The sequence below is a fragment of the Pinus tabuliformis genome, chromosome X (assembly GCF_031772625.1).
Source record: "Pinus tabuliformis cultivar Carrire ecotype Pingquan chromosome X, CPIR1, whole genome shotgun sequence".
NCBI lineage: Eukaryota > Viridiplantae > Streptophyta > Pinopsida > Pinales > Pinaceae > Pinus > Pinus tabuliformis.
Genome location: NC_142308.1, coordinates 590,986,907 through 591,007,599, shown reverse-complemented (window position 1 = coordinate 591,007,599; position 20,693 = coordinate 590,986,907). Strand labels below are relative to the sequence as shown.

At 38.3% G+C, this 20,693-nt stretch overlaps 1 protein-coding gene across 1 annotated transcript in view; it reads left to right on the top strand.

The window, feature by feature from the left end:
- LOC149141400 (putative ATP-dependent DNA helicase CHR12) overlaps positions 1–20,693 on the top strand; it is a 338,350-nt gene that overhangs the window by 59,440 nt on the left and 258,217 nt on the right. The window contains exons 5-6 of the mRNA XM_089451231.1: positions 9,063–9,127; positions 16,465–16,621. Of these exons, the coding sequence (XP_089307357.1) occupies positions 9,063–9,127; positions 16,465–16,621 (222 nt within the window). The remainder of the gene's footprint in view (positions 1–9,062; positions 9,128–16,464; positions 16,622–20,693) is intronic.

Sequence of the window (20,693 nt, the reverse complement as noted above, 5' to 3'; positions counted from 1 at the left end):
TATGAATTTCTAGATGATTCTCACCTTATCTCAATTAATACTGATTAATTAACCATATTCCTTAAGTTTAGACCTAGGAAATATTTAAAAAATGGCTAATAATCTAATTGAAACACTTCTAGGTGGAATTTCTAGAAACGATTTCTGGGTTTTGGAGATCTCATGTATTATAGCCTCTCCACCAAATTTCGTGGCTAGAACATTTCCGATGCTACAAATTTAAAAGTCTCAACAATACATACCTGTAAAGAGGGAAGATTACAAGTGGAACAAGTGTTTTAAGAAGGACTGGGAAGCCCTAAAGTGCTACAACAAGGTGGCTGTGTGGACAGTCCATTAAAGGAGAAGCTGGTCTGAGTGATTTTGGGCAGTGAGGGCTTGAAGGATTTAGCCTTAGCCCAAGGATTTTGTACTTGTGTTTTTTGGCATTTTTTGGGATTGTAAAGGGCCACTATCCCTGGTACGAGAGCCCTTGGATTTCTTGTTAAAGGACTTATAAGAAATTAATTTTGGCAATTAAATTTCTGTGTTATGTGCTTGATCTAGTTTCTTGTGTATTTTCTGCTGTGCAAGTTGTTTTCAAGTTAGGCATTTTAGTGTGTTTTTGTTTTCTAGCTAAAACATAGATTAGACTTGGGATGCATGGAATTCTAACATGGTATCGGAGCACTTTGAAGAGTAGTTGGGTCAGATTTGTGCACTGGTGGCAGGTTTAATAGGGAGTTGAGTTGTTTTTTTGATTGAAGGATTGACAATTGGTTTCCTTGATTTCTGGGTAAGAATTCAATGGACAAGATGTTTTATGGCTTGAAGATTGAGGACTCTGGTTGGATGGGATATCCAACTAGACTTCATGGAAGGAAAGAATCATGTTAGTGTTGTTGGTGAATGATCTGTAGGAGTATGTCGACACCATGATTGCTACGCCGATCGACAAGGCAAAGGGGTTTGAAGTTGTATTTCAGGATGGAAGGTAATTCTTAGACCTATTGGATTTGACTATAACCCAGGGGTCATTCTTGGAGTTAGGGAGAGTGGTCTGTATAGGCTAAAGGGAAAGCTTATTGACCAAGAAAGAAAGAAGGTTTTAAAGATTCAGAGGGAATTAGGTTTCAAAGGGAGTTCACAGTTTCTTGAGGGAGAGTCAACAACCCTAGAAGAGTGTCTTCAAATGGAAGAAACTAGTCTTCCAAAACCAGCAAGAAGTTGTTGTGGTTTGGGCCATGTAGGATAAGGAGAAGCGAGAGGATTCTAGTAGTAAGGTGACTTCCAAGAATGGTTCAACTCTTATAACAAGTTTTACTTTAGTGACAAAAGAAGAAGCTTATGATGAGTGTTGGAGAGCAACTATAGAAGAGGACTATATTCCAGTGTGGGAAACAAAGAGACTTCTAGGGAATGGAAGTAACTTCCTCGCTAAGAGGGAGTGTTGCAAGGTATTCTCATAGTGCCCTTAGTGCTGGGTATATGAGAGGAAAACAACTCATAAGTGATTTTGAGTGTATGGGCTAAGTGATGGAGCTTTGCACCCATAGACCCATGGTATTTAGATGACCATGGTATAGACCCATGGTATTTTGAATTTTTGATGACCATGGTATAGATCCATGGTATTGTACACTTTAAGGAAAAATATAAATTAGAAGCCAGTGGAGAGGCTTGAGATCAATCATTGAGAGGAGAATGATGGATATTACTTCTTGATTGACATTCTGATTTGTTGAGGAAATCGTAGACCTACAAAGGAGCAACAAGGTACTCTTGAAGGATGTGAGTAAATTGGTTCATGTGGCAAATTTGTTAGGAAAAATCTTGAAGGAGGTCGTTAGGCTGTTCTAAAGGAAAGGAAGGAAAGGCTACATGGAAGAAACGAGCAAATGAGGGCATTAAAGGTAGCTCATGCCCTAGGAAGGGCTGGATTTGTGAGAATCTACCATCCAAAGGCTGAAGTACAAGCCATTGAAGGTAGAGGATGCTAACCGCTGGTTTGAGGGACAAATGCATAGTCAAGGGAAGAAGGAATTGTGCCCTAAGGAGGGTTGGCCGATCGATAAAGTAGCCGTGTAGGGGTCCAACTTTAAAAATAGGGCAGACTGTCTTTTTGGTAACTAGCAGGGGGCCGACAACTTAGTGGAAGCAGACCGTAGCTAAAAGCTAAGGGCCGAGGTCTGGTTAGGGCCTATGCCATCATTCACAAGTAGGGAAAAGGAGTGCCAAACCCTGTGGAAGGTCCAAACTTGTGTCTAGGAATAGGCTGCAGCAAGGAGCAACAAGTTGAGGGCTGTGCACGGGTAGAGGTTTGTTTTGGTCAATTCGTAGTAGAAAGAAGTAGGCTAGGGATGTGAAAAGTCTACAAGACTTGGTTGAGGGAAGATATTTGTGGGCGATGAGCTGTTAAGGGTTACAATTGTCCACAGGAAGGTAATAAGTGCAGATTGAGGGGGGGCTTGTATGAGAGTTGTGTGAAAATTCCATTACAATTAATCTGGTAATTATTTGCCTATCTTTATAATAGATTATTTGTCCCAGTGAATTAATTTACTACAAATATTGAATACAAACTCAACTGCAAATTTCACTAATTAAATGAACCATAGGAACTGAGAAAACATCACATAAAATAAACATCGAGATTTTTGTACAAATTGTCCCTAGAAAAACCTTGATGTGGGGAAAACTAGTTTTGTAGATGAGGGTTTTATTATTCTGTAGCAAATTTGTAATTGAAAATTACATAAACTGCTTACTGTAGAAATGGCAAAGTTCCGTCAAATTATAATTTTCACTTTTGCAAGCTAATTTTGACCTCTTGGAAGCATTTTGGCCTCTCAGAATCAATTCGGCTCTCCTGTATGGCCTCAACTCGACCCACATGTGCGATCTAGAGAAAACTCAACCTCCATTGGCAACTTGCACCTCCTGGAGAATTATTTCGACCTCCACTGGAAAATTGATCTTCATTGGAAAACTCGGCTTTCCTCCTGCAAATCGATCTCTTTGGCAAATTCGCCGGCTCTTTGACAATTCGCACCAATGGAGAAATTCAACCCTTCGCATAATAATTCAACCTCTCTCTACCTTTAAGAAACTGGAGATCACTGTGAAGAAATCTCTCCGGCAAATCTCTCCTTAGCCACTGTTGAAACGCTCTGTTGGTTTCCTAAGCTATCACTGTGCCCTTGCTCAATCGAATTGTCTCTAAGGTGGCCATCGATTTCTCTTATAATCTCTCGTTAAGTAATCAATGACGAAGTTTTAATAATGATCGATGGCTAAGATCATCTCGACTCCGTCAAGTCACTTTTCTAAAAGTCACTAGAGAGGAATCGAGTCGTCTCAATTAATACTGATTAATTAACCATTTTCCCTAAGTTAGACTTAGGAAAATAATCAAAAACTGGTTAATATATCTAATTAAGACATTTTCCTTTTATAAAATAAACTGTGCTTGGAGATAATTAATGCTCTTATGCTTTTAGCCTCATTGACAACTCTTGAGCCTAGAACACCTGTATGAGCTACGAAAACTAACACTCCCTCTTGGCGAGGAAGGTGTTCTGCATAACACCCATCTTGTATCTGAAGAAGATGAATCTCACCTTCACTAAGGCCTTCATTAGGATGTCTGTTGCATGCTGATCTGTAGGCACATACTGTAGCTGAATTGTCTCGCACTCTACACAATCCCTAATGAAATGATATATGATGTGTATACGCTTCACCCTTTTATGAAACACTAGATACTCAGATAGCTTGATGCACCTTCGATTGTCGCAATGTATCACTGTCGTCTCCACTCTTTGACCAAACAAGGCTACTAATAACTTCTGAAGCTAAATGTCCTCGCATGTTGCCATGCTCGCTGCTATGTACTTTGCTTCCGTAGAACTCAGTGCCATTGATTTCTGCTTCCTTTTGTATCAAGAGACAACTCTTGATCTCATGTTGAAGCAAATCCTTGAAGTGCTCTTCTTGTCCACTACACTACCTGCCTAGTCTGCATTAGTATAGCCCATCAATCTGATACCATCACCTCTAGTATATTTGATCCCATACTCGATTGCACCTTGCAAATATCGCAATACATGCTTTGCTATTGTCCAGTGCACTCTCTTCGATTCAACCATGAACTGACTCAAAGAGTTTATCGTAAAGGATATATTTGGTCTGGTGTTGACCAAATACATAAGGGAGCCAATCAATTGTCTATAGAATCTGAGATCCACATCCTTCTCCTTGGATGTATCTACTTTCCTCCAATTGGTTATCATGGGTGTAGACATGGCTCTGCAACCTTCCATCTCGAATCTCCTCAAGATCTTGCTACAATATTTCCCTTGTCCATGGAAAATCTAACCATCTGTCTGCCATACCTCCATGCCTAGAAAGTAGTGCATTAACCCCGAGTCTTTCATCTCGAATTTTGCTGCAAGGCCCCTCTTGCATTCTTCTATGAGCCCCAATGAACCTTTCAAATAGTAGAGATTCACATCTGCCTCACTCTTCACGAAGCCCATCCCCTACAAGTATCTGTCGATATGCTCATCCCACACCCTGGGAGCATGCTTGAGCCCGTATAAAGCTCTCTTCAATCTACACATGTGGGTCTCGCTATTGTGTGCTACAAAGCCTTTTGGTTGTTCAATGTACACTTTCTCCTCCAACTCACCATTAAGGAATGCCCTCTTGACATCCATCTGATGGATTTGCCATCCCATCTGTGTTGCAAGTGAGATCACGACCCTAATAGATATATACTTAGCCATAGGAGCGAATGTCTCATAATATATTCCCTCCTTCTGAGAGAACCCCCTGGCCACAAACCTCGCCTTGTATTTATCGATGCTACCATCTGCACCGTGCTTAATCATGAAGTTCTGGCGTGATCCAACCACCACCCTGTCTGTCGGTGTATGCACCACCTCCCAAACATTGTTTTGCATGATTGAGGTGTACTCCTCAACCATAACATCTTACCGTACTTCTTGTTGCATGGCCTACTGATAGTTAGAAGGCTTGCTAGCTATGATCTGACTCTCACCTATACCATGTAGCCAATGTACTTGTCTGGTTGTCTACGCTTTATCTTGACTGTCCTAATAGTCCCCACAAACCCTTGAGCATCCTCAAGTGTCTTTTAAACCTCTCGGTTCCTCCTGCCCATTGTAGATGGTGGAATGTGGACTTCCACATCCTCCTGATGCATCTTATGGATTTGCTGCATTTGTTGCTCCACACTTTGCGAATTCTCTGGAACAACTGTACATGTACTCGTACTAGTAACAATACTCGTACTATCTTGTTGCTGATTCTGCTGTTCAATCCTTGGAGCTTCTGTTTGTTGGTCACTCTAATCAATTGCTGCTGGCAAATCTCTGGAACTCCGATATGCCTTGTCCTCCATAATCCAGACATCTCTCTTGACAATATTCTTCCTAGTCCCTAGAATAAATATCCTGTATGCCTTAGAAGTTTCATTGTACCCGAAAAAGTACCCCTTATCTGTAGTCTGATCCAACTTGGAACATGCTCTCCCTGGAATGTAAAAATAAGCCAAGCCGCTAAATATTCTGAAGTGGTTGACATTTGACTTCTTCCCAGTAAACATTTCCTTTGGTGTCATCTTTCCCAACGACTTATTGGGACCCTGTTCTAAATATATACCACAATATTACACACCCTCGCCCATATGTACCGCCCATATGTATTGTGCATACTCTGGTCATACAACAAGGCCCTTGCTTCCTCTGATATGGCACAATTCTTTCTCTCAACAAACCCATTTTGCTGCGGGTTGTAAGGAACCGTCCACTCTCTCTTTATGCCTTCCTTGGTGCAAAACTCCTGGAACACTTTCCTTATGCACTCACTTTCATTATCGGACGGAAGAACCTTCACCTTGCTGCTTGTCGGGTTCTCCACAAGAGCTTTGAACTCTTGGAAGCGACTGAAGACCTCATCCTTGGTCTTCAAGAAGTAAATCCGGGTCTTCCTGGAGTGATCATCAATAAAGGTTACGAAATGTTCGTAGCCTCTTAGAGATTGAGTTGACATCGGACGACATGTATCAGAATGAACTAAATCAAGAACACCTTTGGATCTGGTGTCACTCCTTGGAAAAGTTGCCTTATCAAACTTCCCCAACACACATCCCTTGCATACATCATCATGCTCTGTGCTCACCTCTAGAACACCTATCAATGTCTCTTTGAGAAACTTAAGTGTCCCGTGGGGGATATGGCCCATCCTCCTTTGCCATAGCTCTCCCTGATCTCACGGTTCACTGTTGCTCACTAGTGCCTTTGGAGTATCCATCTGCAACCTATAAAGTTTGCTGCTCTTGGCTCCAATTACTATGGGTGACTTCCACTCCCGATGCTTAATCAACACCTTCTGTCCTCTAAAGAGTACATTGTACCCCTTTTCCTGAAGAATAGAAACATAAATCAAATTCGTCCCCATTCTTGGCACATGCAATACACCATGGATAGGAATCGGCTTGGTAAACTCCCTCTGAAATAGAACAATCACCCTCCCAATTGGATTACACTTGGACTTGTTCCCCATCTCGATTTGGAATCTAATGTCCTCCTCCTTGTAATTGGAGAAGTACTCCCTAACTCGTGTCATATGGAATGACGCCCCATCGTCTATGCACCAAACACCATGTGAGGTTGAGCTAGTTAGGCAAGCTATGAGTGCGAACTCCTGTTTCATCCGGCTGTAAAGTTCATCTGCATTAGCTGAAGCTGCTGCTTGCTTCTTGCCCTTCTTCTCACCTTTCTTTCCTGTATCTTCTTCTGCTATGTGAGGTACGATGTGTTCCTTGACACCGTCTAGAAGAATGCGCCTTGTCTTGGCGTCTTCCTTCCTGTAAGCTAGGAGTTGTGCTGCATCTGCTGACACGGCTACAACACTGGTCACATATTCTTTGAGACCATTCTCCCCCAAGATCAACATGATTCTGGATTTCCATATGCCAAAGTTCGATGCTTTCTCTAATTTTCCTTGATCCTGTAAACCAACTGAAGCCATTTCTCTGAAACTCTCGAAAAATAAGCAAACCGCAAGTAAATCTGGAACAAATCGATATGGGTTTTATAAACCCTTGATCTTCTCTCCTGTACCCTGCACTGAGCTTCACAAATGATTTGTTGTGCCTTAGATCTGCTGGGATACCATGTGAAAGTTCTATTGTAGCTAATCTGGTAATTATTCTCTTATCTTTTTAACAAATTATTCGTCCTGGTAAATTAATTTATTGCAAATACTGAATAAAAACACAACTGTGAATTTCACCAATTAAATAAAGCACATGAACTAAGAAAACATCAAACATAAGATAGACACCAAGATTTTTGGATAAATTGTCCCTGGAAAAACACCAATGTGGGGAAACCAGTTCTGTAGATGAGAGTTTTATTATTATTTAGCAAATCTGTAATTGAAAATTACATAAACTGCTTGCTGTAAAAATGTCAGAGCTTCAGCGAATTATTTTCTTCACTTTGCAAGCTAATTCGACCACTTGGAAGCAATTTGGCCTCTCAAAATCAATTGAGCCCTCCTCTACAACCTCAACTTGGCCCAAACATGCAGCCTGGAGAAAACTCGGCCTCCACTGACAACTCACAGCTCCTGGAGAATTATTTCGACTTCCACTAGAAAATCGATCTTCACTGGCAAACTCGACTTTCCTCCTGCAAATGGATCTCTATGGAAAATTCATCCTCTCTTTGGAAAATCAACCTCCTTTTGGCAATTTGCACCAATGGAGAAATTCGGCCCTTTGTAGAAAAATTCGACCTTCCTCTATCTCTAAGAAACTGGAGATCACTGTGAAGAAATCTCTCCGGCAAATCTCTCCTCAATCAATGCTGAAACCCTCTGCTGGTGTCCCACGCTATCACTGTGCCCTTGCTCAATCAAATTGTGTCTCCAAGATGCCCAACAATTTCTTCTTATAATCTCTCGTTGAGCAATCAACGACCAAGATCTAATCACGATGGATGGCTAAGATCATCTTGACATCAAGTAACTTTTCTAGAAGTCACTAGAGAGAAATCGACTTGTCCGCAATCAAGAACATTAGAAAGCTTCAAGTAGAGGGCAGTAGTGGTGTAGAGCTTTGAGAAAGCATGACCAACCATGATCATCTTGTAAATGTTAGGATCTGCACTGGAACCCAATTTGTGGATTCAAGGATTGTGTAGATAGTGTGATGGGACCAAGTCTCTATGAAGCCTGTGCTGGCAACAAGTTTGAATAAGTTGGAAGCATGACAGAGATCTTGGAATATTTGAACATGGAAATTTTCTTTTGGTTTTGGTCTAGTGAAGAGAAACACTTTTGATTGCTTATTCTTGCTGCCACTGTTAAAAATATTTTCCCAACTGAATACAAGTACCCACTGGATGTGGGCGCGGGTGGGTTTAATTGTTTATGTTGCCACTGAGCACTCCAAATGAATTTCTGCTAAAAAGTTATTTGAAAACTCTTATTTTTGCCTCGCCTGTTGTTATAGTAAAAGGAAGAGAAAACATGCACATTAACAAAAGCAAACAAAAAAACTAGGGTTTGTTTTCCCCAAGTAATAGGCCTAACAGATGCGTCCTAGGGCTCCTTGTTGGGGCTTACTTGTGTTTTTCCCCCAAAAGAATATTTGTTTTTGTTATTTTTTATGAGATTTTAAGGGGAAGTCCCTTTTACAGGGCCTGTCCCTAATTTGGGTTTCTGTTCTGTGGGGATGTTTCTGTATCTGTTTCCAGGACATGGATGCATTGGGATAGTTTACGGATGGTGCTTTTATATTGTTGGTTAGACACTGGTTGTTGCTCATGTAGTTTAGACCTCTTTGTATTTTCCACTCCAGGTTTAAGAGTGCCATAATACCTTTACAGTAAAGTTAAGATGATTTTGGCATTGGTATAGTCCATACATGATTAGAGATGACAAGGAACAAAAATGTCATTGTGCTTTTATGACATTATACAATATAATGAATGATTTGATAATTCAGATGGCATTGATCCTGCTACTTTTTGTGCATATCTTATTTTCAGATGGTCATACATTTCTTGGAAAGACTGAACTCAGAGAAAGTTGCAATGATAATGGAATTCAAGAGGTTAGTATTAAATTGATTGTTTTTATTGCCAGCCATTGCGAAGTAGGTACCTTGTATAGGTTGGTACCTTGTATAGGTTTTGTTTATTATTTTGCTTCCTGGTCTATTATATAATTTACATGTGACATAATGTCCACAGTCATTTATATAGCCTTTCATTTTTTAAACTGTAAACTATATTTTCCTTTATATTCTTTTATCTGAGTACTATTACTTAGATGAAACTGTTATGTTATTTGTATATCCTTTCATCACCAAATGCTGAAATATGTTACATGGCCTTCTTTTAAAATGTGACTCAACATGTAAATAGGAACTTGTTTGACCATCAGTAAGGTAGTTGTTTCAGTGCCTTCAAATTCCCTTGGTTGGTCCCAGTAATATAGGTAGAAGTTCATAGAGCTCTGTGGCTGGATGTTTCTTGAATCTGGTTCTGACATGAGAAACCCTCCAGCAGTTATCACCACCCCTTTTATTTTGGTAGGGTTAACTCACATTACTTTCTGCAAAACCTGGATTGACTGTCTTGTTACATTATTTCCTGCAACACCACAGCCAGCTTCAATGGAGCCGTTTAGGGAAGATGCTTATTTTTAGAAGACCCCCATTTTTTGTTGTCCATTTATACACTATCTACATCATTGTCCGTAACCTCTTGTATACTGTGTTCATAACAACATAAGAAAACACCTAGTAGGGCATTTGTTCACGTGTTTATGTGCCTCAGTAAAAAGATGGTTCAAATATTTTTTCTAGTAGATCCTTGAAGGAAAGGGCCAAAGTCTTGTGGAGGGAGATATATAAACTTTGAAGGGAAACAAAGAAGGATAGAAGCAAGATAAACTGTGAGCGATTGGATCAAGCAATGAAGGAAAATGATCCTGAGAAGGCACTTAGTAAGAGACAGAAAACTCTCTTTTTTTTTTTCCTTTTTTTTTTTTTTTTTAATTTTTTATCCTGAAGGAAATATCATGTGAATGAGATAATAAAACCTGAAATGAAGCTACTGCTCTATTTGAAGCTATCTGGTTATATTATAATTTGATTATTGTGATATACGTGAGGCATCAACATCAGCCCATTGTATACTGTTCTCATAAATAATATAGGAACACACTTATTAGAGCATCTATTCATGCGTCCCCCTCAATTTTGGCTAACAACACTTGAAATTTAATTTTTCTATAAAATACAAAATTTAAAAAGATACATTAAAAGTAAAAAGTAAAATACAGAAAAAATATCAAAACCTAAACTAATTTGCAATGCTTAACTCACTTATTCGACTTACCAAGCTTATCCTGCAACACTATCTGACTTACCAGTTAACTGTTGCCTCTCCTTCTCCTCGACGCTCCCTCAATGCTCATTGTCTATTTTTAATTTTTAGTTTTAACCTTCGAGTCTTGACTCTAGATATCAATGACGTTAGGTGAATATTTAATTTCTGACTCGTCACTCTTTACTATTTTTGAGTTTGAGTTACATCAATTTACTGTTCCAGTCTTCAAACTTCAGTATCTAATATTGTACATTTTTCATAGTACTAATTAAATTCTAGAACGATTAATGATGAATTTAATTTTTAAATCGTTGTAGATTCTAGAATTATGAATAATGAATGATGAATTTGGATCAATATATTTCATTATTGAATCTCATGGTGTATGAATGATTGATGTATGTATTAGTTTGAATGATGAGTATGGATGAGTATGAATGATGAATTTGGATCAATATATTTCATTATTGAATCTCATGGTGTATGAATGATTGATGTATGTATTAGTTTGAATGATGAGTATGGATCAGTGTATTTCATTACTTAATTCAATTATTATTATTATTATTTTTTTTTTCTTTTATTCTGAGGAAAAAATTCAACCTCTCTCAGCTTGAGGGCTATAGTGAGGTTACTGGTACCAGGCCAGCCCACAAGTATAATCAATTGTGAGTTCAGAAGGAACAAAAGCCAATACAATGATATTCATAGGCACGGAGCCATTACAACAATGCTCATCATGTCACTAGTGGGGATTTGAACTTGGGTGGGGAAGATAACAACCATTCCGCATAACCACCCGAGATAACCCCAATTGACCAGAATTATATAAACATATATTTAAAAAATTATATATCTTGATGTCCCCCCAGCCCCCCTAGATTTCCCTAAGATTTGAGGGTACTCTCACACGTACCCCCTATGCATCTCACTGCACCCACGTTCCCCTGTCCCGGAGTCTTGGTAGAACATAGGAAAATCACAATTTTCACTGGAGGATTAATTGTTTTCAGATTGACATTGCAATTTTTCCCAATGTTGCCAGTTTTTTGATGATGTTGTCGTCTATGATCAAAACCACACCATATGCATATATGAAAAGTAGTGTTGGATATTGTGTTAATGAGTACCACCTTTACCTTTTAGCCTGACCCCCAATTTTCTAATTTGTAAATGAAAATTCCAAATGAAAGCTGGGGAGAAAGGGTAGCCTTGCTTTACTAAAATGTTGTTTCTTATTATAAAAGGTTTCCATTCTCATTTTTTTTAATGGGGAAGCTAATTCACCTAAGACGTTTGCATAAAGTCTGCAAGTAGATTCTATGAATTCTAAAGGTATTCCCCACTTGGCAGTCCTCTACAAAATCTTTTCATGAGATGCAGTATCAGTGTTGCACTTATCACAATATAATCGGAATTATCACGATAATATCTCCAAAACCAACCTCGTCAATAATATCGACAATAATTTGCCCCTTTTAAATTATTGTGGTAATGTAGGTAAATATCGTGATAATTTTGAAATTATTGCCCTGCTCTGTCAATTTCAACTTATTAAGATTTTTTTTTTCCTTTGACCCTAATTTTTTGAAAGTGAGTTAGGGGATTGAGCTGTGAGGATATTTTGACTATTTCCATCAAGCAAACAAGGAGAAATCTATTGTTTTTATTTCCCATGATTCATCTCATGAGATACATAACCTATTATTTAATGGTAATATTAAATTCTTAAAGTAAAAGTGACATTTTCCTTTATCTTTGATTTTTGATTTTCATCATTTTACTTGAAATTTTAACATTACCATTAATTGGCCCCGGATGTTTGAGAGTCATTCCGTCCTCATTGGATTTCATATGGAGAAAGTACAATTTTAGATCCCACTTAAAATCCAACAAACTTAACAATTTTTAGGATTTCATGATTGGGGGATTGCAATGTTTTTACTACATTCTGTGATGTATGAGGGTATGGATCTAAATTTAATCAATATAACCAAGCCCTCTATGTACCTCGATGTTGGTGACATTGAATATTGAGCTCCGTCTTCATTACCATAGTAAAAATGTACACTTCACTCAAGCAAAATCATTGATTATGCTTTTTCTAATTATTTTATTGCTCAGAGGGTGACCTTGATGAGGAGGATCCCAATATAGGCAATGATTTTGATGTTATGTAGCTATTTGTTGTAGCATGATTTTCTTTGCCTTTCAGAGTCCATTTAGAGCCCTCTCTATTGATCTTTTTTATTTAGAGATAGCTTGCACTCGATATTTTGGTTATATGAACCCTTGCTATATGCATGAATTTTTTTGCATATTTGTGTATAATAATTTGGATTCGTATGGATGTTCATGAATTATATGTTTTTTTCAAATTTGGAATAATTTTTTTTTGGTCGACCAATCTTTTGGTCCAATCGAGGATATTGTTAGCATTTTCCATCAAGCAAACAAGGGAAAATCTGTTTTTTTCATTGCCATGATTCATCTCATGAGATTGTTGTAGCATGATTTTCTTTGGATTTCAGAGTCCATTTAGAGCCCTCTCTATTGATCTTTTTTTATTCAGCAGAGATAGTTTGCACTCGATATTTTGGTTATATGCACCCTTGCTATATGCATGAAATTTTTTGCATATTTGTGTATAATAATTTAGATTCATATGGATGCTCATGAATTATATGTTTTTTTCAAAATTTGAATAATTTTCTCTCTGGTCGACCAATCTTTTGGTCCAATCGAGGATGTTGTTACCATTTTCCAACAAGCAAACAAGGGAAAATCTGTTGTTTTCATTGCCATGATTCATCTCATGAGATATGTTTATTTTTGTTTTGATATGATTTTGTATTATTCTATTAGATCTTATGTCTTAGGACAAATATCATATTTCAATATCGATGTCTGATGTATCACCTGACATCTTATACATCTTATATATCGATTTTATTTTCATATTTATGTTGCAATGTGTTTGTTTGATGTTGATATTGTTTATAAGTTAAAAGTTTGAGAAAAAATGATTATTTTTATATAGTTTCCTGATAATTTCTGATATTTTCCTCCATATTGTGATAATTTAAATTTTGGACCTCTGTTGATAAATTGCCGATAACAATAAATGTAACATTGGTACCAAAAGCTTTCCTAAAGTTTAGAAAACAGCAATTTTTTTATTTGTGCTCTGCTTGTGACTTTCTATGGGCTTAGGATTCCCTTAGGTCATTTTTAGGTGGGATCTCACTAGCTTCAAGTAGGATCTCAACACCAATTCCATGGGAGGATAGATTATGATGGCTTTGCCACAGACAGGAACCCAAGATTAGGGAGCATTTTTATTCATATGTCCTTGGTATTATGGGGTCTGCAGAATGGTTCTATTGTTTTTTAGGGAGTCACACAACTCTTGCTCTACAATTTATAATAGTAGGACTAGAGGTGCCTAGACTTATATAATGTGCAGCCCTCAGATTTAGATCTCTCATCCTTTCACCATTCCCCAGGCCATATATTATTCAGAGGATCACATCTTCCTTTGTAGTGCTCCTAGTAGACAGGGGTGCCATATGGTAGTGAGATAGCAACACCAATTTAGCCCCCAGATAAATGAGAAATTGAGGGGCAATTTGGCCTTCGAAATTAGACTCATGCAGAGTTTCCAACTTAAATCTCAAGACAGTGTATGCTAGACAAATAGACATTCTACCTCCTCTACTTCTAGGCAACAAGGAACATTCTTTAGAGAGAGAGATGATTCTTGGACTGTTTCGTGCATGTCCATCCAATCTTCTTCTAGAGTTTCTTGGCTTCAGCCTCGAATGGTAGGAGAGTTGCATTAATGGAGGGCAACCTCCTGTGTCCTTCAGGCAATGTGTATTTGGAGACATGAGGCTTGATTTACTGTACACATTCTCCTAGAGCATTGCTTTCCACTTTGGTCTTGAATCCTTAAAGTTTAGATATTACATATTAGCTTTGTTTTCACAGGAGTGACCTTACCATGCCTGATTTGTATTGACACTTTCATATTATATAGTCCCATTAACCTCTTTTTTGGTCATGTCTTTTCTTCTTTTTTATTATTTTATTCTAAATATAATTGAGAATATGGCCTTGTTTATGTCTTTTTATGAAGAAATAGTGGGAGAATATAGGTTGCTTGTAGGAGATGGCAAGGGATAAATCATAAGAGTTTTTAGAGATACCTTTCTTGAATCTCTAGAGACGTGTACTATCTTCAAGATGTGGTAGTTGACCATAGCAGTCATGTCTTCCGACTATAGTGGTACTTTCACGTTCATGTTTGGGTAAGTGTTTATTGATGGAAAGAACACCATAGATTGAGACAAACAAGGAGAATGTTGAAATTAGGCTTTAAGAGAAAAATGTGAGTTTGTGAGAGTTGTTGGTTTTGGTGTGACATGAGCAAATATATGAACAATAGGTTGGAGCAAACACATCAAGAACTAGATGTAGTTACAATAGTTATTGGAATAGAGTTTTGATAGATATTTGTTGGTAGAAATATACAGCAATAGATAACTATTTGTGGGCAATGCTGTCATTTGGATAAAAGAGACAAAACTCAACTATCAAGGTAATGCATTGCTATTTGTCCCTCCAGGGTTCAAGTCTGTCCAGCAACATGTTTATTGCTTTTGCTTCTGCTTGTGTTTAGGTTGGTGCTTGTAATTTGTGGTTGGGGCCAAGTGTAAGTCTTTGGCTATGTTGAGCTCACATAGGACAATTGCAATATCATTGCCATATCTCACATAGGACAATTGAAATATCATTGCAATATCTCACATAGGACAATTGTCGCTTGCATGGAATTAACCATGCTCAATCAAATAAAATCTGTCACTGGGTGGTTTCAGGTAATCTTGTTGAAAACTTGTAATAAATGGTTGGGGATAATCTGGTTGAAAACCCATCATAGATTGTTTGGGTCAATGTTTTATGGAAACAGATAGGGGTATATGTGTGCCATATTTTTTTGAAAAGTTAGAATTTGGATAGGGGGATGACTATGATGCATTGTACACACATAAACATCTTATGGAAACATTGCACATATAAAATGAGTGTCTCATTAGTGAGCACTCTACTAGTAACTATTAGATTTGTCTGTTCTAGAATGGAGGGGCTTTTTTATAGAGAAAAGCTAGAGTTTTATGCCCCACACAAATTTTCTAATTTTTAAAATTTCATATATATATATATATAGATACATTTTTTAATTTCTTTAATTTGCTTTTGCTAGAAGATTTGTCAGCATAAGTTCTCTAAGAAGCTGGATATGGTGTTGAAACTTGAAATGATCCTTCGACATATCCAACTTGGAAATGGATTTTGGCGACATGAGTCAAATATTGCCATATTTGGGGTTCATCCCGCCATATCTGTATTCAAATCTGATTTGTGGAATCATGGATCGTGGACCTTGGTAGGTCAGATCTTGTAACATTGGTTGCATATTAATTTGTCTTGAAATAATCCCCAGGATAACAACAATTAGTACTGAAGCAAACTCATTTACTTAAAAGTAGAAATGATAATCCTTACTAAAATCAATAACGTGATAATCAACATAATTATCATACTGTAAGCTGGTAAACATGGTGTAGAATCCAAGATGACTCTGTAGGTCCATGTGGTGATTGACAATTGTTTGGTTGTTGAGAACTTTATTGGGCCTCTCCATTAAAGAGGGATATTGGATGAACAAACAATGAGCTCCAACGTTGATGTAAAATTTTGTGTTATGTAACCATGTTAATAATAAGATGTTGAAACAATTAATGTTATTAAGGATATTTGATGGTTAAATCACTATAAGTGATGGTCTGTGAGATGGTATAGATGAGAGAGTGATATGTGTAATGGGTACATGGGTAGCCTACCTCTGGCTAATTCTATGGTGTAATTTTTGCAGCATTATTAATAATATCTGGCATTTATCGTTTTTCTCCACTATATTGTGAGTTTAATATGTGTGCATTTATAAAATCTTATGTTCTTTTCGTTTGATTTAAACTTTTTCTCCATATAGACGGGAAATGGAGTATCTCTTTTGGGAGGCTTGATGATAAACTTTGAAGATGCAATAGCAAAGCAGCGGATGCATTTCATGTCAGGTGCAGCATTGAGGAAAACAAAAGAAGCTCGCTTCAAAAGTAATTTGACACATCATCTGTCTGAGCTTAAAGGTAAATTTTCGCTATTATTTTTTTGTATCCTTTATGATCATGTAATGCCAAAATTTGAAGTTCACTTTGTTCATCCAGATTTATCTCTGTGCGGAAGTGCTCTATGATGTTTTGATCTTGTCATTGTCACAAGATATATCCATAAAAGTTTTCTATGGTTTCAGTATTACTTTGTTAAATTGAAACACTTAGGTTGTATAACTTAGCAACAACACCTTGGTCTTCATGTAGGCTGTTAAAGATAGTTGTTAACACAACTTGCCAATAATTTACTGACCATTACATTTGGGAAATATATTTAGCTTAACAGAGAGCGATATGTATGGTATCTTGCCAAACAATACCTCTCGCTGAGATTTTCTGCTTCGCAATAATATTTTCTTGAAAAAAGTAACTTATATTTCATTCATCTTACATCATACATTCTTAGACGAGGAAAAACACGAGGGTTTCCCCTCCCATGACAGTTGAGAAGAGCCCACATATTTGCTTTAGTGACCATTGCAAGAGAGCCCATTTCTTTTCTAAAATTCCTATTCTGTCATGATAATGGATGGCTAAATGGATGGCCTTTTTATAATGAAGGGAGCAACAAAGAGTATCGAATATTCAGTTGCTATCATTTCCCAAATTTGTTGAGCTACGTTACTGTTAAATCTCCTAATACCAGCCCAAATTTATTTTCTCACAACGATTATTTATTCCCAACAATTTATTTAATTAAAAAAATAAATCTTGAATTACCGAAAATAAAATCACTGGTATTTTAACATCTAGAAATATTCGTAGTAGAAATAACTTGGAGAGATCAATCACACATTGCAATAGAAATAATTCACCCACAACAATTCTGTCATTTATTAATCTGGAAAATTAGGGTTTCAACCCACAGAGAATTTACAAAGAGAAATATAGTGACTGGAACTTGCTACTTGGCCCCACTGGAATAATTCAGCCCAAGGAAAATTAGCTAACTGGAAATCGACTTTTTAAGAAAATTGGCACACCTCTCACTAGAAAATCAACCTCTACGCCTAGCTCTCACTTAGTCTTTGTGCAAATATAACTTGGCCCTGGAAAATTTGCCTCTGTGCCTAGCTCTCCCTTGGTCTTTGCACACTCAGAACTCGGCCTTGGAAAATCAGCCTCCCCAACCACTGCGCCTTCTTCTCACTTTAACAATTCGACCTCTCCAATTCCCAACAAATCTGCCTGTTGGAAACACCTTGAAATTGTCCTTTTGTTTTTCTTCTTCCGCTTTAGTCGAACTGAGTCTCATGCTCTAGAGAATTCACTTTCTCTTTGCGAAAATCACCTTCCCAAAAAATGTTGTAGCTGCATTTCTATCTTGTATTCTTATGTCCTTCACTTTTTTAGCAAACTTCTTTTATAATCTCCATTAAGCCCAAATCCCTAACCCTAATCTCCCTTCTAGGAGATCTCGGAGATCAGTGGTTGAGATTATTTCTAAGTCAATTAATTAAATTATCTATCTTTAGAAAATGACTTAACAGTGCACAATAATTAATTGACTTTAATTATTGTACTTTTCCTAAAGTAGACTTAGGAAATAAGACAAAAATCACTTACTCCACCAAGCAAGCACCTAAAAAGGCAATAAATCATCTTCCACATGCTAAGACACCAAGGCTATGCAGAAGACCTTCTGAAGCTACTACAAGCTTCAACACTCCCTCTTAGCAAGGAAGGGATTCTCCATCACCCCTAGCTTATCTCAGTGCTTCAGAAACTTCCCTTTCACTAGAGGCTTTGTGAGAATATCTGGCACTTGCTCCTCTGTGGAAATGTACTATAATCTCATAGCACCTCTATAGGCCCTGTCTTTCATAAAGTGATATTTAATTTCAATGTGCTTGGACTGATCATGAAACACGGGATTCTCAGAGAACTTAATGTAACTCTAATTATCATTGTGAATCACCGTTGGCCCCCATCTCCAGATCAAATAGTCTTGCAAGCATCTTGCGAAGCCATGTTGTCTCACAACTCGCCATACTTGCTGCTATGTACTTTGCCTCTGCTGAACTAAGTGCCACCAACTGCTTCTTCCTGCTGTACGGCAAGATCATGGCTAATCCCAAGCTAAAGTGACATCCAGACCTGGATTTTTTTACCACACATTCCCTGCCAAATCAGAGCCTGTGTACCCCTGCAATTCCACTCAACTATGACATGCCTCAATTCAAAGTCTATCGTACCTCACAGGTACCTCAACACATGCTTTGTTCCCACCCAATGAACCTGTCTAGCCTCCATTATGAATTGCTGAGTGTGTTTATAGCAGAACATATATCCGGCCTAGTGTTGACTAGATATATTAACGAAGTTATCAACTGTTTGTATAATGTGGCATCCACCAACTCACCTTCAGAAGCACTTTGCTTCTTCAAGTTAGTGATCATCTGTGTAGACATAGGCCTGCAATCCTCCATCTTGAGCCTCCTCAAGATCTCTATTGCATACTTGCCCTGTCCAAGGAAAATCACTCCTAATTACATTTGTACCTCCAATCCGAAAAAGTAGTGCATCAACCCGATATCCTTCATCTCAACTCCGAAGCAAGACCCTCCTTGAACAACTCTATGAGCTTCTTCGATCTTGTCAAGAAGTGATCATCCACATAAAGTACCAAGATTAGTGACTCACCCTCAACAAGTACATAGTACACTGTACAAGTTAGAGTCTACCTCACTCTTGGTGAAGCCCAAAGTAAGAAGATATCCATCGATCCTAGCGTACCATGCACATGGAGCCTATTTTAGCTAATAAAGGGCCTTATTCAACCTGCATACATGAGACTCTCTCCCATGCACCTCAAAGCCCTGAGGTTGCTCAGTATACACCTCCTCCTCAATCACCTCGTTGAGGAAAGTAGTATTCACATCCATCTGATGTATCCTCTGCTCCATCTCTAAAGCATTGGACTTAACTGCTCTAATGGATGCATATCTAGTGACGGAATGTATCCTTGTAATCCACTCCCTCCTGCTAGGAGAACACTCTCACCATGAACCTTGTTTTGTACTTCTTGACACTGCCATCAACTGCATGTTTGTTCTTGTACATCCATTGAGAAGTGACCACAGACTTTCTCTGCGGTCTTGGCACCATGTTCCATACATCATTCCTCATCATCCTCCTCTAGGAGAACACTCTCACCATGAACCTTGTTTTGTACTTCTTGACACTGCCATCAACTGCATGTTTGTTCTTGTAGATCCATTGAGAAGTGACCACAGACTTTCTCTGCGGTCTTGGCACCATGTTCCATACATCATTCCTCATCATGGAGCTATACTCCACCATGGTATCCCTCTAGACCTACTCGTATGCTACGTCCTCAAAAGTGGAAGGTTCGGAGCCGCTGACGCTGCTCAACACTGCCAAATAACTAGAAAATTTTGTCAGTGGTTTACTCTTCCTGAAAGTGCTAATAGGAGTCTCCACATGCTCCTCAACATCTCTTAAACTTTGCTAAGCCCATCTTGCCCTCATCCTAGTAGTGCTCGAAGGAAATATGTAACTCATCCTTCAGATCTACAAACTGTGTCCCTGCTGTTGGTGCTGCTGGTCCTTATTCATCCTTAGGAGCTTCTCTCTAGACCTCCTAGGGGTCTTGCCCTCATCGAATTTAACATCACGACTTAAAATAACTTTCCTATGTCCTGGAATGTAGACTTGGTAAGCCTTTGAGACTGTTACCCACCATTTTGTGGGTGATATCCCTAGGAGATTTTTTTCTCCATGATGGTCCTCAGCCGACAACCAACAACTAGTTCGTTGTGCCATTTCTCCGCCACCTAAGCCAGCCATGTGGTCTCTCACCCATCTGTCATGATCATATGTTTGAAGGTGGGCCTCCCAACCCTAAAGGTATGCCTCTTCATTTGGTAATTGAGTATTTTAGTTTACTCATCATGGAAACTCTTGGGCATGGATTAATGGGGGGATTTAGCGGAAAGAGTGGACTAGGTCTGTTCCCTTGTCCCCTAAGTCTCTTTTGGATGTTAACCTTGGACCCTAGTCCCGTGGGATCTATTTTACGGACCTA